Below are 19,367 nucleotides of genomic sequence, written 5' to 3' on the forward strand. Positions count from 1 at the left end.
TGTCTTATATATTTTTTTTACAAGGTAATGAAAACTATATTCATTTTCTTTGAAAATGAAAATAATGCAACAAATGCAGTCCTCCTTCCCCCCAACCCCCAACCCCCACCAAAAAAAAAAAAAGAAAGAAAGAAAATTGAAAAGTGACATAAAATAAAACCATGTCTAAGCAATATAATAATTTTAGATTAAATTTTTGCAGGTCAAACTTGTGCAGATTTTGTATGGCTCTGTGACACTAGCTTTGACTTAATTTTTGACTATTGAAACTGTGAAAATTCTTGTTAAAATGGAAAAGTTGATCTTTATATCTTCTTTCCAACACCAAAAGAATCAAATTAATGGGATTTCAGATGAGCAAGTTATAACTAAAGTAGAGAAGTTATATGCAATTTGAATGAATCTTGTTTTTTTTTTTTTGCTTTATTAGATTTCAATTTAAACTTAATTCCACTTGTACCAGAAAATCATTGAAAACTTGTGTTACTGTTTTCAATTCTAACTTTCAACATGATTCCTACCTTTTGCAAACTACTCGTTTTTAATAACCTCAAAATCTTTGTTTTGCCCACTACTCTTCTTACACTAGAAATCCCAACAGAAACCCTACAAAATTGTCTGGTTTCCAATTGGATTTTTCTATAAAAAGCAAGAAGCATGCAAAATGTCTTCTTGATATTGTTGCTTCATGGTACAATTTTGTTGTGGCAAATTTTGGAAGAACAGAGAAACTGATAACTACGAGGTTCATTCCCTCATTTTACGTTCAGCGAGCTGGCGGACAGATTTTTCTTGGGCACTTTTTTCCCAACCTACTCGGTCTAGAGAAAACCAGTACGTACTGGTTTTCAGAGAAAACTTTGTATTTTTCATATAAACTAACTAAATTTTGTGTAACTTGTAGATTACATGAACCAAATTCCAAGGCAACTTCGTCGTCTTCTTACCTTATCAAATGCTTATTGTATTCAGGTGTCTTAATAATCATAATATGTAATAAAAATTGTGATGAAAGTAAATCCTTATACTTTAAATCTTAGTAAATTGATCTTGTCCTTCACTGTTCCTTATGTGCCAACAATTAGGTTTTTTGTCTTTGAAGAACTGTAATAATGTATTGTACATAACTCTGGACTTTGTGTTATAAATAATACATGGAATGACCAAATATTTCATTTAACTTTAGCTTTATTTGGCAAAAATTACAAATAATCACAATGGAAGATGGAGAAATTTGACAACAAATTTCCCTTTTGCTGAATTTAGAACTTTTGAAATACAAAGAATTTAATAGAATATAAAGAAAATCTCTTGCATAGCACGTGCTCATGGAGCTTGTAATCTTTTTGTAATGCCAAGCTTCATCTAGAGAAGTCTTGTTGTAGCCATGGCTGGTGCTTTTTCTCTTCTGAATTTTGTTTGATCATACGTTTTCAAGCACTTGAAATTATGCAAGCTAAATTGTGGCACACCACATGGAACTTTGGAGACTAAAACATCAAAGTTTAATTTGAAATAGACTTGTTTGTTTATCATATGTATATATGTGTATACATTTATTCTGTATGCTGGAATTTTTAAGGCATCGAACAGAAGTTAATGGAAGGCTTGTGCTTCCACAGATTTTACCTTTTCAAACATTAGCATATATGACTTCTTTTGTTATTTATGTATTTATCATCATTTTCTAAGATGGCCTTGCCTCGTGTCATCAATGTCAATTGTGATTTAAATTGATAGTTACTCATTTTTGTGAAGCATCTTAGAGGCATATCGAAGTGGAAGGGGGCGAATTGTTGTTAGAGGGAAGGCCGACATTGAATTGCTGGATTCTAAAACAAAGCGAACTGCAATTGTTATAACAGAAGTACTATCTTGGTCCCTTTATTTGGAATTTAAGAGAGGTACAGGTTTATTATCTAACTAAAATGAGGATGTGAAATGCACTTATGGATATTCTTGTGTGGATTAAACAGATTCCATACCAAGCCAACAAAGCCTCTCTTGTTGAGAAAATTGCTGAGCTTGTGGAAAACAAGGTAACTTTTGAATGGCTTGGGATTGTTATATTATAGACTTAATACTCACTTTTTCTTTAAACAATCTGTTCCACCTAGTGGGATAAAGGGTTGTGATTGTTGTTTTTGCTCAAAAAACAATTTGTAATGAGTAAAAATGTGTAATTCTTTACACTTTATGGTGTGTTGATTTCTCATTTTATTATAGTGTAATTTCAAATTTAGAGGGAAAGTGTACCGTGAATGACACTATTCTTGATTATGATTTCATTGTTTTTTAGAGTTTGGAAGGTATAAGTGATATTCGTGATGAAAGTGATCGAACTGGAATGCGTATAGTCATTGAGGTATCAGTTATCACCAATGTTCTCTTGATTATTTTGTTTACTTGAAGAAATTGAAAACCATTATGGGTTTGTGTTTTGCTGGGTCTTGATAATGATTTTATTTTCTTATCCAGCTCAAGCGGGGTTCTGATCCATCTATTGTTCTTAACAATCTATATCGGCTTACTGCTCTTCAGTCTAGCTTTAACTGCAATATGGTGGGGTGAGTGGTTTTTGTGGAATGATGATTTTATTAGGGAGTATTGAATTGCGATACTGATCTGATATTTGGTTTTCTAAGGTCTAAGGGAGTGCAGCATGTTTTAAATTATTAGCAAGTGTTCTGAAAAAGTGGGAAAAAACATAATATTTATCTTTTTTAATTGGTGGTATTTTCTTGTTAAGGATTACTTCTGTTCTCTTGTTTCTGCATGTTTATAATCTGTTACTTGTCTATTTAATTTTTCTTGTTTCTGCATTTATTACTTCTGCCATGCAGGTTTATATTGGGGGATTTCTGTGATATGGTATTTTTACTTCTAGGAAGCAAACAACCTATCTTAAAGCTGAATCATCATTGTTATTGCTTTGGAGATGAAACTTTACATAAATTTAGGAAAATCTCATTCTTCTATTTTCTAGAAGATATATTGCACAATTCCCAGGGTTGGTAGATTATGAGGACATTACCTACACAATTAAAGCTCCTGGTCACGTGTAGAAGTGTCTTGCATTGTATGCAATATATATATATATATTTAATGCTAAGAGGGAAGTTTTATTGATAGGTAATAAGACCATGTTTGTAGTATTTAGAATCTTAGGTAGTTAAGAACCAATATGATGCAGTGTGCAAGGAGGAACTGGCAAAACTAGTGCACAATTTGGGTTAAAACCATGTAAGATTGAATCTAGAATGATAATCATCAGCCAAAAAAGAAAAAAAGGAATCTAGAATGATAATATGAAACTTAGGGTTTAAAAAACCTCAAATGATGAATTAAAATAAAAACAGCTGCTGACAAAGTGTCTTAAAAGACTATTTTAGGTCTCTATCAATGTAAAATATCTGCAACAATATACCGACCCCTTATCCTATTATGTGGGATTGGCTACTTGAATTCTAGCTCTGCATTTATTTTTATCGATGACCTTATCTTCTGTAAGGCTCTTATAACTACTATAATACCTAATTGTTGCCCACAACTTTTTCTTAGTGTTCTGCTTGTTTTGCTAAATCCTTTTTCCTTTCCTTCTACTAAATTAATAGGATCCTCTATTGTTTTACTTTTCACATGACCAAACTACTTTAATTATGTTTCATGCATCTTATCTTATGAATAATCTCAATTCCAATTTTTTCTTTTCTTCTATGGTTGCACATTCATCCTAGCATTCTTGTTAATAGAATGATCTTATTCTGACTAATTTGTTTATTTTGTATTCCGTAGCATTCTTAACAGAAAACCTCAATTGATGGGCTTGAAGGAATTGCTCCAGGCAAGTTTTTTCCTGTTTATTATCCTTTGTCCTTTCTGGCTGTCTGTTTTGTCTGTGTGTGTGTGTGTCTCTCTCTCTCTCTCTCTGTGTGACAACACCCACACACCACCTCCTTGCATGTGCACCCACCTACATTCTAGTCACTTCATTGCTGTAAGCTTGTATCTTTTACTGTTCTTTTGGGTAGGTTTGGCCTGTGAAAGTGCCTCAGCCTCTTTGCAAAGCAAAGGTAAGGCTGCATACAAAAATTATCCTTGCCTCACCCTTGCAAAAAGGGGAGCCTCAGGCGTTGTGATGCCTTTTTTTCTTCTTTTTTTTGGTTTTTTTTTTTTTTTTTGTGGGGGGGGGGGGGGGGGGGGGTTGCAAAGGAATCTGTTGTCCAGCTTTTGCATAGGGCTTGTATTTGTGAGCTTTTGCAAAGGAAGTGTTCCCATTGCCATTCTTCTTGCCAACATCTTCAACTTGATTAAAATGATTAAATTGTTTGATGGGCCATTGGTTCCTCATGGTTTCTGGAAAGTAGATGTACATACCAAGAAAGATAAAAAAATTACAAGAAAATGTAACTAAGATTTAAAAAAAAAAAAAACCATTTAGCTTGTTTATTGCGGTGTGGATATGCACATTTGGCTTCACTTCTTTCCCTTCTTGGTTATGCTGTGGGCAATATTGGCTTTAGTGCTGTATCTCTTGTGCTTCTGGATTTATAGGTGGCTTAGATGTAGTTTAGAGGAATGCCTGCATGCAATCAGGAAACTCTAGAAACAACTCAGTAGTTAATTGTCACCTGTATGTGATATAGATGCAAGTCATTGGCATGGTGCTCTAGAGTTGATACAGTGTTTATGTATTCTAATCATGACAACGCGCAGGCATTTTGGTTGTGGCTGTGCCCATGACTACAAGTTGTGCAAGTTGCATAGGTCCAATTCTTGACTTGTGCATCTCTCAGTGGAGCATTTGAATTAATCAGGGGATTATTTTGTTCTATTTTGTTTTTTTTCTGATCAAGATTTGAATTGATTAACCTTTGAATTCATGGTTGTACTTTAAATGTTATGTGCTTATGGTATTCTGTAGTACAGATTTAGTTGTTTCATTACTTTGATAGGACTTGTGGTTGTGGGAAAGGAATTACATTATTTATGGGAAGCCTTTGTATATTGAAAGAACATAATTTTGTGTTTCTTGTATGTTGCATATAGTATACAGATAAGGTCTTGTTCAACTGTGCCATCTATGATATTAAGAAGGGTTTCACACCTCTAAGATAATATCTTGTTCGTTTTTAATGAATGTCCAAGGTTATACTATGAGAAGAGGAGATGCTTAATACTTCGGTCATGAGAGGTCTCATGTATCCAATGCTTTCAACAGGCTAGATATTTGTTTTGCGATGAACATGGTTTGTAGATATTCGTCCTGACATTGATGTGATACTGATTAAATACTTGCTGTATATGCATGATATTGAAAATACATGGTTTAAGGCCATGCACAATCCGACAACCTCCTGGTTGTCCAAATTTTATGTTTACCGCAATGTGTTCTCTCTTAGATTCTTGTGTGCTTAATAATTTCTTAACTGTCACATCAAATGATTATTGGGTTCCACTATGGCGGCTTCCAGAGTTAATGTACACTTGACCTCAATGGTAGAGTCAACAATACTAATGTAGCATCAGACAGCTCCAACTAATGGGACCATATGTGTTAAAAACATAATTTAGTATTGATCTTGTCATTTTTCTATTTGACAGAAAGGTAGCATTGTTGTAGCCTGTAGATACCTGATTATCGCTTCTGTCATAGACAAGCTTAAAATCATTTAGCTTTCATATTAAGCTCATAACTGTTGCGTGTGTTGTGAATAGGATTGATATTGTTGGCAATGTATGTTTGGTCTAACACAACGTAAAAACTTCATAAGGCTTCTTATAGTCAGAACATTTCCTTCTGCTGTGTGTTCTGGCACTAGTGCTAGAAAAAAAGTAATTTGATGCACTCTTCTGAATTTGTGAAATACCTATGTTGTGCAATTTGACTCTTGGAAGTTTATATGGTAAATGGGTTTGATGTGGTTAGCTGGATTGGGCATCGGTGGTATCAAATGATACCTTTGTGTAACTGGTTATTGAAATTTATTCCTGCATTTTTTATTGTTGCTAGTTCCAATTGAATGATATTTAGCAATGCCATGGTCAAGAAATTACTAATTTTTCAAGGAAAAACAGCTTTTGTTCATGTTTTATTTTTTTATTGTTGCAGGCATTTTTGGATTTTAGATGCTCTATAGTTGAACGGCGTGCAAGGTATAAGCTTTTACAAGCACAAGATCGGAGTCATATTGTTGAGGTATGTTGGAACAACTTGAAATCATTTCAGGATTCATCAATTTATTGTTACGAATGCTGTAGTTCAATTAGTACTGGTTGACATTCAAGTTACAAGACAATGGATAAGCAGCTTTGAAGTTCAACTGTTTTACAAAACAAAATAAGATAGTTTCCGTTGCATGTGCAACTAACCACACCATCTAAATGCCAACTATGTATGTGTTTGATGATATTCTTGGTGAACTTAGGGCATCATTGTGGGGCTGGATAATCTGGATGGAGTAATTGATATAATTAGGAAAGCTTCAAGCAATGCATTGGCATCTGCTGCTTTGAGAAATGGTACTCCTTCACACTTACATCAATTCCTTTATGATGTCTTGTTTCCTCATACTTGAATAATGTATTTTCAAGTCAGAACAAAAATTTAATGCCTTTTGGTTTCATTTCCATTCAATCTTGTATAAGATTTGTATTGGTCCTTTGTGTTGATGCTGCTATGTTTGTAGGTTGTGTTGATTGTCGTCCTTAATTCTTAATCCCAGTGATTTTAAGAAATCAATCCTTGATACAATATCAATGGTAAAATCTTTGGGTCTGCATTTGGCATTTTATTTTAAAGTCCACATTTTCCTGTCAGCTCTTATGCCTTGTTGTTGTTGCTTAGTTAACATGAACCACTTGCCTTGTGCATTAGTATGGTGTTCATCATTGTGTCTCCTTGTCTCCTATCATATCCTTCTCCCAAAGAAAAGCATAATGTAACTTAAACAAGTCCTTTGCCTACTAAATATTGCTGAAGGTTATTCTGGTTGATGTGGCAGCCAAATTTGAAAGAACTGTAACAACATATTAAGTCTAGATCCCACTAAGATGGAGTCGACTACATGATTTTTTGCTTACTAATGATCTCTATAACTCTCTATATTTTCCGTAACGTCCTTGTAACTCATATCATAGCAAAGAGTTTTCACCAAGTTTTTCTTGGCCTTCCTCTACCTCTTTTGCCAAAGATTTGTTCAATTCCATCCGTTTTCCTTGCTGGAGTCTCGATTAGTTGTCTTACATGATTAAATCATCTTAATCTTTAACAGGGTCCACTTTGACCTTGATGCGAATAACCACCTCACAAATGAAGTGGCTACATGATATATTGCAAGCATTGTTCCTAGATTAGGTTAATCATTTCATAATGAGTGATGAAATGTGTAGGGGCTGTATGGCAATAAATTTGGAAAGACATGTTAAAACAGTTGATTGTGGGAGTTGTCTGCTGGAAGTAGGTTAAACCAGGTAAGCAGCTGACCTTGAGGGCAATTTTGTGGAATTAAAAGAAGAGATAATTAACTGCGTTATGAATATGTTATTCGGTGTAATGAGAGGAATGGTATAAAAAATGTTAATTTTGGTTAAGATATGTAGAAGTCATACTAGTGGCTAATTGTGATGGGGTAAAAAATGCCACAAATTTTTATGCCTTGTGACGGCACTAAGCTATCGCACTTTGTTTTGGCCAAACTATGTTGAGGCAGGACTTGTAGCCACAAAGGCAGTCACACAACGTGCAGAGATCGGGTCAACACCCTCCATTATTTCCTTAAGCTGCAAAGTAGGGAGGATACCCTGAGAACTTTTCTGCCTCTCTCTCTAACCAGCCAAAGTATGCATCTCAGGTGCTATTTATGGACAAGCCCGCGATGCTCCAGCAAATTTTTGGCAGTTGATAACCCCAACTGCTAAAGGGGAACCCGCTGGGGCCACTCACCTATTTTTGATTATCAAATCCCAATGTTTATATATGTTGGCAGTTGACACCCTGAACTACCCTGGGTTTATATATACATGCGCATATATGCCCATAACTGTGATACAGGTCAGCCATGTATCACAGGTAACCACCTAAGGCAACTCCTTCATCTGCCACTCCTTAACTTATGTAACTCATGTGTATGGAGCTGACACTATGTATGGGGCATGCTTCAGCGGCATGGTCATGAGCTCCAAGAAGTTGGGAGCATGTCAACATCATCTGCTCTTGTAACCGTGACTTCAAGTAGTTGATCGCAGTCATTTCTTGCCTGGGCCACAAGACATGGTGCCATGCCCTGCTGCATGCGTGTGTGGCCTTGCTGGTTGCCTTCCCACTATGGTGTGCCACAACGGCGCTAGTGTGCCATTGCACAGAGGTATCATTCTATGTGTTGGTTGGGGTTGCCCAACACCTTGCCCCATATGTCTGCAGACCACACCACCTCTGCGTGCCTCCCTCATGCCTGTGCATGTCCTACATGCAAGTTGGCATGCAGCCGTGCATGCCTCAACATCAAAGTGTTTAGAAAGTTAACCAGACGCTCATCTGTGTTAGGCATAGGACACACACTGTATGTGAAATTTTGTCCATTGTTTTTTATGTAATAAGAATTTTCTTTCGATGTTGATTTACTGTGGTAACATTTTTTTTTATTTCTTGATGCTTTGCAAAACTATTAAGTAGTTTAAATTTTTGTGACTGTTCATGTAGAGTAAAAAACAAACACTGATATCTTTTTTGATTGGTTTAGAAAAAGTCTTTCTGGTAGAATATACTAAATATTCTTATGAAATGGTATGAGTAATGTATATGTTGATGGTGATTTTTTGCAGAGTTCAACTTGTCTGAAAAACAAGCTGAAGCCATACTTGACATAAGCCTGAGAAAGCTTACAATGCTTGAGGTCCTTGGCAATTATGATTCTAACAAATATGTTCTCCGTTAGTGGCAATTCTGAGCTATGTTTTTCTTTTTTTTTTGTTTTATTACCATCTTAAGCAGCTTTTATATTTCTTCATTCTGCAGAGAAATAAATTTGTTGATGAAAGTAAATCCTTGATGGAACAAATATTCAAGTTGCAGGAGCTTTTGTCAAGCAAAAAACAAATACTACAGGTTTGACTCTGTCCAATATGGGTTTAATGACTTCCTAGTGTGCTTGTAAGAGGTTTGATGTTATAATAGGTAAAATGTCATAGATTTGTTTGAAATGTGTAACTAAAATAACCATGAGTTATCCACTGTCTGTCTGAGAGTACTTTACTACTGATCCCTCACCCCCTATTAACACCAAAAGACAAGAAAACAGTGATATATGACCATGTGCTTAATTATCATTATTGTTGAGAATAAAAAAAAATATAAAAGATAAAATTCATAAACTTTTAGATGAGAAGGTAGCTAACAATTTAATATGGTATCAAGGCAGGTAAAAGGTCTTGAGTTCAAGCCTCATGCTAATCTAATATTTAAAATTGTTGTACGTGTTTGGAACACTCATGCAATGAAATCTGACCACACGTGGGAGGGCGTGCTGAGTGTAAAAATAATGACCTAAAAGATGAAGTTAATTCTCTATCTATCAGGTTAAGCTTTTTGATGAGATGGGTTTTTTTTTCTTCTTATCAATGAGATGGTGGTTAACAATTTAAAAATTAGCGTTTGATATTCATGTGATACCATATTTGAAGAATCCAAGAGGGAAAGAGAAAGAAACAACAGAGATTAACATGAAGAACTGAGCAGTGTTACTCTATTGTTCAAGTTTAATATAAACAATGAAAAAAAAAATACATATACAGCTACTCTTCAACGCTTTCCCTCAAGTAGGCACATACATATCATATGGGCCTAGCTTGCTACATATATAGTCAACCCGTGGCCTTAGTAAACAAATCATCCAAGTGGTCGTTGGAACCAACAAAAGAAGTGTTGGTCTCTCAAGATGTAGCTTCTCCCTAACAAAAATGACAGTATCAAAATATGTTTAGTTCTCTCAGAAAAAAACTGGATTGAATGCAATGTGAATAGTTGCTTGATTATCACCTATGAGATTCATTGGCCCTACTCTCCAAATCTCAGCTCCTTAACAATCTGTTTAAGCCAAATAAGCTCGCATGTAGGTAGGGCCATGGCCTGATACTCAGCTACTGCATTAGACCTCCTAACAACAATCTGTTTCTTGCTCTTCATGAAACCAGATACTCTGCAACAAGAACACAGTAACTTGAAGTGGAATGCCTATATGAAGGACCGCCTGCCCAGTCTGCATCTTTATAACCAGTAATCCACATGTGATCCCGATTCTCAAATAATAAACCTCTACTTGGAGGGCCCTCGATACTCCTCAAGATGTAAACCTAGGCATGCCAATGACTGGCACAAGTTTTGTCTAAGAATTGACAAACCACACTGACAACAAAAGATATATCAAGCTGGGTGACAGTGAGGCCCCCACCAACTGTCTATATTTCCTAGGATCTGATATTGGCTCCCCCTGACTAGGATCTAGCATCACATTAGGATTCATAGGGGTGTCTATAGGTCTAGAATATAGCATACCAGTCTCCTCCAAGATATCAAAGGCATATTTGTGCTTGGGTATGAAAATGCCATGCACGGATTGAAACACCTCAATACCAAGGAAATATCTGAATTTGCCCAAATCCTTGGTCTGACTTTGAGAATGCAGGTTGCCCTTCAATTGTGATATACCAATCTTATGATTGTGTATAATCACTATATCATGAACTTGTACAATCATGTAATACTATCAGAGGAATGGCACTAAAGACCGTGTGATCACCATAACTATATAAACAAATCAGCACTGCAGAGATTTCTTCAGGCCATACAGTGACTTCCAAAGACGACAAACCAATCTAGGCTCCCCTTGAGCAAGAAACCTAGGAGGTTGCTCCATATATACCTCCTCCTGCAAATGACCACGAAGGCTGGCATTTTTTATCTCTAGGAAAGAATAGTGGTAAGCAACCATCGTGATGAATGGAACCCTCCTTACTTTTCTTTCTATTTGATTTTCTGGTACTACTAAATTCTCCTCTCGTTTTCCTTTAAATTTGTAAAGACGATTTGATCTCTCTTATCCAAAAGAGTTTTGATGTTTTAAAGAGGTTCAGGATTTTACTTCTGCACTGTACACGCGAGATGGAAGTAAATCTTATTTCTTTTATAGTTGCTTATATTGGTACATTTTCTCTCTTTGCCACTTCTCAGTTGATAGAGCAGGAAGCAATTGAAATAAAAAACAAGTTTTCCTCTCCTAGACGTTCATTACTGGAGGACACTGATAGTGGCCAACTTGAAGAAATAGATGTTGTCCCAAATGAAGAAATGCTACTGGTATTTAATCCAGGCTCTACTTTGCACAGTCAACTCTTTTGTGCGTGTGTTCTTGTTCTTACTGTTTTTAATTATAATTCAAGGCATTTAGCGAGAAGGGTTATGTTAAACGAATGAAGCCCAATATGTTCAATCTTCAAAATCGTGGAACCATCGGGAAATCAGTTGGAAAACTGAGAGTAAATGACACAATGTCTGATTTCCTTGTTTGTCATGCCCATGACCATGTCCTCTATTTCAGGTATTTCTCATATGCTTTCATTTTTGTCTTCTATCAATTATGTTTGTAATACCTCCTTCCCTTATATTTGTTCAATAATTCTAGTCATTGTATTTCGTAGATATGTTTTGTTTATTTTTTTTTTTCACCAATAATTGTTGGCTTCTGTTGTGGTCTGATTTCAGTTGTATTCCATAATTTTCTGTGTGATTTGTAAATAATCAATACAATTTAAATCAAGCATGAAATTACTATTTTCTTGATTTATTAACTTATAAATTGTTACAAACTCTTTTATACTTATGATATTCTCATGTAGAAAAGTTTTTCATTAGACAGTGTAAATGTTGTTATAATGGATATAATTAGTTCTCTCTCTAATGTCTTTATAACATGAGTTCAAAAAAGCTATTGAGATAATGACTATTGAGTTCAGTTATGTTGCATTGAACATAGATTATTATTTCCACATGTTTAATGAGAATGGGAATCTTGTTGGTATCCATCTTAAAATATGGTGTACTTTCAATAGACTTATACAGATTACTATCTGGATCTAAGATGGTTTTTTCTGTGGACAAGTACACTTGGAATACACCAATACAAAAATACTTATTTTTCTTTCCAACTAATCATGGAAAAACATATTCTCTGAACATGATGAACAATTTTTATTATAGTATCTTGCTAAAATCCACTCATTCTACATTTTATTATTTCATTATACTTTGTTTTTTTCTCTTTCAAGGAAATCTCTCTAGGAATTAAATATAAAAATCTTTGGGTCTCCATTGGATTGTATAATGTCCACTTAAAATGAAAGCATTTTAAGTTTGCAAAAAGCCAGACCAGTTTGCTAACTGCTAATTATTGTCTTTTTCTGGCAGTACTCGTTTAGGTCCATCTACCATAGTTACTAAAATCTGACTGGTTCAATCTGTTGGACTGATCAGACCATGAACCAGTCCCCAAGCTGGTCCACCTTTTGACATGCTCCTATAGCTAATGAAACTTAAGTAATCTTACTTGAATTAATTACCCTCTTAGTTCCCCTTTATAAAATCTCAACTTTTTTTTATTTCATTTGAATCTTAACATGCCTAAACTGCAGCTAGTCGTCTCTTCATTTAGTCTCCCAAATTTAACTCTAAAGTCAGTTGCTTGCTATAGTCATAACTTGTTTCCTTATATAAGTCGATCTAATCTTGACTGATGGTTGACTCTTCATTGCTGCACATCACTTCTACTGCAGTTGACTGCAGGTTGACTCTTGACCTTGCAATGATGTTAACTCAACACCAATTTGGAATTCCCATAGGATCCCAAAAAGTCTTGTTATATGTTTCAACCCTCAACCATCTTTTGGAGATTCATCATTCAACCAAGTGAATGCACTTTCAGTCTTTTCCACTTCTGGAAGATCTTGTGTTATATCACCGGATCTTGGTTTTTCGCATATAAATGCAACTAATTTATCTTCTCTGTAAAATATTTCCCATAATGGCCATGAACATAGTCCCAATAGTGGTGGGCATCGATCTATTTATGGGTATGACAAGAGCTTAACTATGCCAATCTGTGCTGGGCACGCTAGTGTTCGGTGGCCTGGAAAATCTCTTCTCTCTCCCTCACTCAGGGAAAAGAGATAAAGTGCAATATGAGTATTTTCACTTTTGACTGTCTATTTGATGTACTCTATCAAACTTTTTGCGTTTATATTGGCTTATTATCAATTTCCCCTTAGATCAACAATGTAGGCCTCTATTATGTCTTTTGGTAATATTTTGAGGTTACTATTCACTGTCTATCCTGTTTTTTAACATTTTGTACATCATGAAGTCATAAAAAACTACTACTAGTGCAGTGATAGGGGAACAGTTTACTCAGCTCGGGCATATAAAATTCCAGAATGCTCCAGAGCTGCTGCTGGTACACCACTTCTCCAGGTACGGGACTTCTGCCTTCCTGCCAACCAAATATTTGGTTATAGCCTTCTTATTTTTTAAGGTGTTATCCTTCTTGTGATGTTGCACCAGATCTTGTCTTTATCTGATGGTGAGAGAATAACTTCCATTATTCCTGTGAATGAGTTTGATGGAGATCAGTATCTTCTAATGCTTACGGCTAAAGGTTACATCAAGAAAGTGTCCTTGAATTATTTCTCTTCAATCAGGTCAACAGGGATTATAGCGATTCAGTTGGTTTGTCCTCTAATTGTTGCATCACTCTATTGTGGCTAATAAAGTTCCTTCTTGTGTTTTTGGGTCAATTCTCATAAATTAACTTGACAGGTTCCTGGTGATGAGCTAAAGTGGGTCCGTCGTTGCACAAATGATGACCTTGTAGCCATGGCTTCACAAAATGGAATGGTTATCCTAACATCCTGTGGGACTGTAAGTTGTCTTTCTGTACATTGTGTCTCATGAATTGTTGACAAATGCTGATTTAACTAACGTAATCCTTGGTAGATTCAGACCAATGCCAAAATAGCAGATGAAATGAAAGAATACAAGCTGTTGTTTACTTGATTTTATTTTATCCTATTGTGTATGTAATTTTATATGTTTCTATCTTTGTGAATTTCTGCCTACTTGCACGATTTGAGGACATAGTTGAAAATTTGGATGTAAATGGCTGCTACTTGTGCATGCTTTTAGTTTTGTTGGATGGAACATACATATATATATATATATATTTGTCATTTTAGTGCAAAAGTGGTTGTGTTGATGATGGAGCTTGCATTTATTGCTTTTATTTGTCTTGTCTACCTCATATTACACATATCCTTGAGAGTTTTCTGGACTCTGAGCTTTTTGTCTCCGTGCTTGTTTGTTTCTTTTGTTAATCTTTTTTTTATCTTTCTTTTTTTTGGTTCAGACTTCATTGAAAACTTAATAGTATAACCATGTAGGGAATGCTGATAATTACATTCAACATGTGATGCAGTCAAGATGACTGTGATTTACAAGATAACAAATTAAGTTCTTAGTTTTATATTTAGAACTTTTTGATTTTATCGTAATGTAATTTAGACTTATTAAGACTTTTAATTGATTTTGAGGTACAATTTAAGTGGTACTTCATTAAAGTATTGAATAGAATTAGTTTTGGAAGAGTTCTTTTTTTTTTTTTTTTGAGTTTTATCAAGCCTATAAAAATGACATTGATAAAATGTAAATTTATGGACTTATTGAAAATGAATAAAGTTTAAATATTTGGAAGAGTTGAGCTCTCTTTTATTGATAAAACTCTGTTTCTGTATAAATTTTTGTTATTCTCCTCATTCTTCTTCTTATGTTGTTACACCTTTCATGCTCTCACAAATACTTGTGTTATGGACTCAATAGAGAGAATCTCAAATCTATTTGTTGGTGGTAAAAATTTTAAAGACTGATTACAATGCCCATTTATAGGCAAAACATTAAACAGGAAATTAAATACAGAATAATGAATTCACCCTTATCTTCTACTTGGAGATCACAATAGATTGTATTGAAGTCCCAAGGGCCTTCCTGACTTCGTGCTCCAAGAATTGGGATTCATTGTTCTGTCCTTCCGCACTTGAGTTTCTCGCGCAAAGTCTTAACTCCTTCCAGAACATCTGCCCTTCTCGACTTCTGAGCAAAGTTTAATCTACAACATTCTCCCCCCTCAACTTGCACCTTTGATAACCTGAAGCTTGCTTCAGTTAACAACACCAAGCTTGCTATCTTTTCTTCTCCTGATAGAATTTCTTTTTCTCTATGTTGCTTCACTTCTGTTTTTATCTCCTATCTCTGTTTCTATGCAGGTTCTTTTCCTACCCCCTGTTTTATCCTTCTTTGTTTTTTGTCTCCACAATTTTCCTCTAGGCTGGAGATCCCCTCTACCATGGCTCTCCTTTGCCATGTCTTTCTGTTATGTATTTCTGTCTGTAAAATCTATTCTCTATTTTCTTTGCATTTTCTTGTTCCCTGCTCTATTGTGCTTTCTCAATTTTGTCTTCTCTGTTCTTTTCCCTAATATCCTACACGTTTTGCATCAACATGAATCATAATGGGAAAATTACATTAATCAGTTCGTCTTGGAAACAAGATAGATTGAAATATTTGGGAATTTTCTGCTTTTTAAGGAGTTGTTCTGCCTAGTGGAGTAAGTTCTAACTAACCTGGAAACATTCTTGTGTGTTAGCTTTATGGTGCTATGCAAATAGCCACTGCTTACAATGATTATAAGTTGGGTAACATGGTTGTTTGACTACTTGTGAAAGTCCCTTATAGATGCAATATCAGTAATATGTTCCATAATGGTGCACTGTCATTGGGTTCATGGTGGTAATATAGTTTGATAGTCATAAAGGAGTAAAGCATCCTATTGGATATCTAGACTTTACCATCACTTTTCCTGTAATATCATATTAAATAAATGCAAAATCATATACTTGCAATAAATCCATGATCCTCATCTCAAAACTGTGTGCATTTGGTGGTATGAAAAAATTTAAATCAAGTGTGGCCTTGATTTTCAAACCCAATAATATGCTAACTCCTATCTTTTACACAATTAAAAGTCTAAAATACACAGAATTGACAAATGCCTTGATAATAAGTAAAGCGCCACTGGCATCAAATAATCTAGGCCTGTTTGAGTTCCTTTATCCCGTATACTGTTTTATACTGTTGCAATTTATTGAACCTTATCCCTAGAACCAGCCACTTAAAAAGAATATATTTGAAATGACCAAACAGTCTCATGGCTAATATCATTCCTCTGGTTATTACCTGCATATTTTTAGTTTGAAATGCTAACAATTTTAGAATGCAACACAATTTGAAGTTGATAAATGAAACAACTTCTGTGATTTCAACTTCTAACTCAATACTACTACTACTACTACAACAACAACAGCAATAGCAAGAAGATTCAATCGGTCTTATGAATTCTAGTTTTTCAGTTATCTCCATCTATATATCTTCTGTATGGTCATTATTTACTTGCATATTAAAGAGTTCCTTACTAATTTTCTTGTCGTCCTTCTTTAGCTCCTTTATTGCAAATTTTTTTCATTCCCTCCATTCTTATCACAAGAGCATCTATGTTGCAAGCTTTTTTCATTTGATCCATTCTTATCACTAGATGATCCATTCTTATCACTAGAGCATCCATTTTGATCACAACTCAATACATTTTATCTTTAACAAGGCTAGTCAACCTTTTTATTGATGATATTGATTTTAATAATGTCTTTTAGTATATGGCTTAGCATCCTTTGTTAAAACCTCATCTTAATTAAAGTCACACTTTTCTATGTTGGTGGTTAACTTCCTGATATTTCATGCGATATGGTAAAATTGCCCTTATTGTAATGGGATTTTACAATCACATAAAATGCTAGAAAGTCTTCTTATTTTAACCTTATGCCTTAATTCTATGCATAGCATCCTCTATAATATCAATTGGCTAAATTATAAATAATTATGACCTGATTTCATTTTTGGAAATAAGATGGATTTTGAATTTGGAGAATTACAATCTTTATGTACCATGATGATAATCTTCATTTCAGCCTAGTTGGTTGCTGAAGCATTTGTCCTCTGGTTCTTGTATTTCTGAAGCTTTCTATATTTTTGTTTTTCCTTTTTCCTTTTCTAGTTTTGCAAGAGAAACTTCTAACAGCTTCCTTGCTAGAAATTCATCTCTTGCTTCTTTTGTGTCTTCCACTCTATAGTTGTCTTAATGATTTGTTTCAGCACTTGATTGTCATAATGCATGGTTCCAGGGATTGTATTTTGACATTCCAGGTACATACTTGTGCTGACGTTTGTTTTACTTTCTTGGCACTTTGGCTTAGATTCGAGCTGTTGGAAGAAATACTAGGGGTTCGATAGCAATGAGACTAAAAGATGGGGATAAAATTGCAAGCACGGACATAATACCAGCGATAATGCGGAAAGAGTTAGATAGGGTTTCAGAAGATAGCCATGGCCGGTAATTCCTAAATCATGGATTTCTATCCATTATCATAAAGCAAGTATCTGTTTTGAGCTGCTATTGTCCTAGGTTTGGTATATGTCAGTTAAACACTATAGCTAGAAATGGCTTGGTGTATATATTTGTTCTTGTTTGGATATTTGCTGTCCTTTGCTATATATGCACCTGCTCTTTGAATATAAAATAATTCTCCACTTTTCTTGAGTTACGCTTGTATTTGGTTGGTCCAGTTACCATTATGGTTCCATCCAGCTGTTTTGTTTTGTTTTTTTTTTTTTTTTTGGCACCATTTTGTTCTTACAAGTTCAGGATGTTAAATTTCTGAATAGACCACCAAATTCAAAGTTCTAATGCTATCTCTCATTTCCTTGTGGGAAATTTTCTTTTGTATCTTATTGAATTCAAGTTGACAATTATTCTGAGACAACATGGTTTCCATGTGAAACTGAAAGCTTTACCTCCCCCCCCCAACATACTCAAAAGTTGTGTAATTTTTGTTGTGATTCCTATAATACTCAAATTCTTTTCAGTTTGCAATCATGAAGTTATGCATTTTGTATATGTTGTAGTTATATCCTTAATAGGTTTAATAATGGTTCATCTCTAAACAGTGGCAGGGGCATGAGTGGCCCATGGCTGTTGTTTGTGTCAGAGAATGGTTTTGGGAAGCGTGTTCCTCTCGGTAGCTTCCGTGTATCACCCTTGAATAGGGTTGGTCTGATAGGTTACAAGGTATGCTGTAAATTACTTCCCTTAACATAAAAAAATAAATTGTACACGAATGGGTTGTTATTTTCACTGGTATGACATCAAATTGTTTATATTTTTCTTTTTTCAGTTATCCTCTAAAGATTGCTTGGCAGCAGTGTTTGTAGTTGGGTTTTCTTTGGCTGGTAATCTTTGGTTCTCCTGAGAACCAATTTTTTGATATTGTTTTTCTGTTCAATACTTATGGTTATGGTGACACTAAATTATTTTAACAGATGATGGTGAAAGTGATGAAGAAGTTGTACTTTTGAGCCAAAGCGGAACAGTCAACCGAATAAAAATTCGGGATGTTTCCATACAATCACGCTATGCCAGGTAATCATGAGATAGAAGTATCATTTATACTTGCATTTTAATATGTAACTCATTAAGAGCAGTAGTTTGCTTTTACAATTTGTCAATCTTATTGCCGCTGTTATCCCCCAAATTAGATCCATCTGTGTTGAGTTTCTAATGTTTGCATTGATGGTGTAGCATATTTTTATTAGCCATGTGGTGAACATACCTTCATTATGTTTACTAGATCTCTGCGTTCTATTTTCCATTTTTGGCTATCACCTTTCTCGTGGTGCACTGTGAAAGGAAACATAATAATTTATAGCTTTTTCATACTGCAAACTCTCTGTTGCACTTTCATACAGCTATTCTGAATTAGTATTTACTGTAAACAATGATATGAAATGAAGGAGAGGGAGTTTATATTCTGGAATGCACATTGCAAAACATGGTATAGTTTTGTTGCAAAGTGGTCTACTCAGGGCCGTTTGGTATAGTGTTTATTTCATTTTGTTTTCCTTTTTAGTGCAACTTACCCTCCCGCCACCAGTGACTTCACCGGAGGCGTCACTGGTGACCCTCTGGCAACTTTGCTGGAGAGGGGTAGAAAAAGATAGAAAAGAAAATAAAAATGAAAAGATAAACTGAAAACAAACTTATTAAACATGTGAAGTTTTCAATTTTTTTAATGAAAAGGAAAACCGAACAGATAATTAGAAGTCCTTTTAATCTGCCGCATTGCTATTAAAATAAATCCTTTTTTTTTTTTGGCTGATTAAT

General features: G+C 34.9%; 1 protein-coding gene across 18 annotated transcripts in view; it reads left to right on the plus strand.

Moving 5' to 3' along the window:
* The window catches only part of LOC127801278 (DNA gyrase subunit A, chloroplastic/mitochondrial), a 63,748-nt gene that overhangs the window by 37,505 nt on the left and 6,876 nt on the right, over positions 1-19,367 (plus strand). For 9 of the 18 annotated variants that reach the window (XM_052336226.1, XM_052336228.1, XM_052336232.1 and 6 more), the window contains exons 9-26: positions 1,759-1,867; positions 1,977-2,039; positions 2,300-2,365; positions 2,479-2,567; positions 3,796-3,844; positions 6,113-6,199; positions 6,429-6,522; positions 8,824-8,894; positions 9,017-9,106; positions 11,228-11,353; positions 11,437-11,594; positions 13,438-13,519; positions 13,610-13,774; positions 13,865-13,966; positions 17,404-17,540; positions 18,155-18,275; positions 18,382-18,436; positions 18,527-18,626. In XM_052336226.1, the coding sequence (XP_052192186.1) occupies positions 1,759-1,867; positions 1,977-2,039; positions 2,300-2,365; positions 2,479-2,567; positions 3,796-3,844; positions 6,113-6,199; positions 6,429-6,522; positions 8,824-8,894; positions 9,017-9,106; positions 11,228-11,353; positions 11,437-11,594; positions 13,438-13,519; positions 13,610-13,774; positions 13,865-13,966; positions 17,404-17,540; positions 18,155-18,275; positions 18,382-18,436; positions 18,527-18,626 (1,764 nt within the window). The remainder of the gene's footprint in view (positions 1-1,758; positions 1,868-1,976; positions 2,040-2,299; positions 2,366-2,478; positions 2,568-3,795; positions 3,845-6,112; positions 6,200-6,428; positions 6,523-8,823; positions 8,895-9,016; positions 9,107-11,227; positions 11,354-11,436; positions 11,595-13,437; positions 13,520-13,609; positions 13,775-13,864; positions 13,967-17,403; positions 17,541-18,154; positions 18,276-18,381; positions 18,437-18,526; positions 18,627-19,367) is intronic. The other 9 variants (XM_052336239.1, XM_052336240.1, XM_052336236.1 and 6 more) reach the window with 9 other exon arrangements.

Source organism: Diospyros lotus, chromosome 5, assembly GCF_014633365.1.
Source record: "Diospyros lotus cultivar Yz01 chromosome 5, ASM1463336v1, whole genome shotgun sequence".
Classification (NCBI taxonomy): Eukaryota; Viridiplantae; Streptophyta; class Magnoliopsida; order Ericales; family Ebenaceae; genus Diospyros; species Diospyros lotus.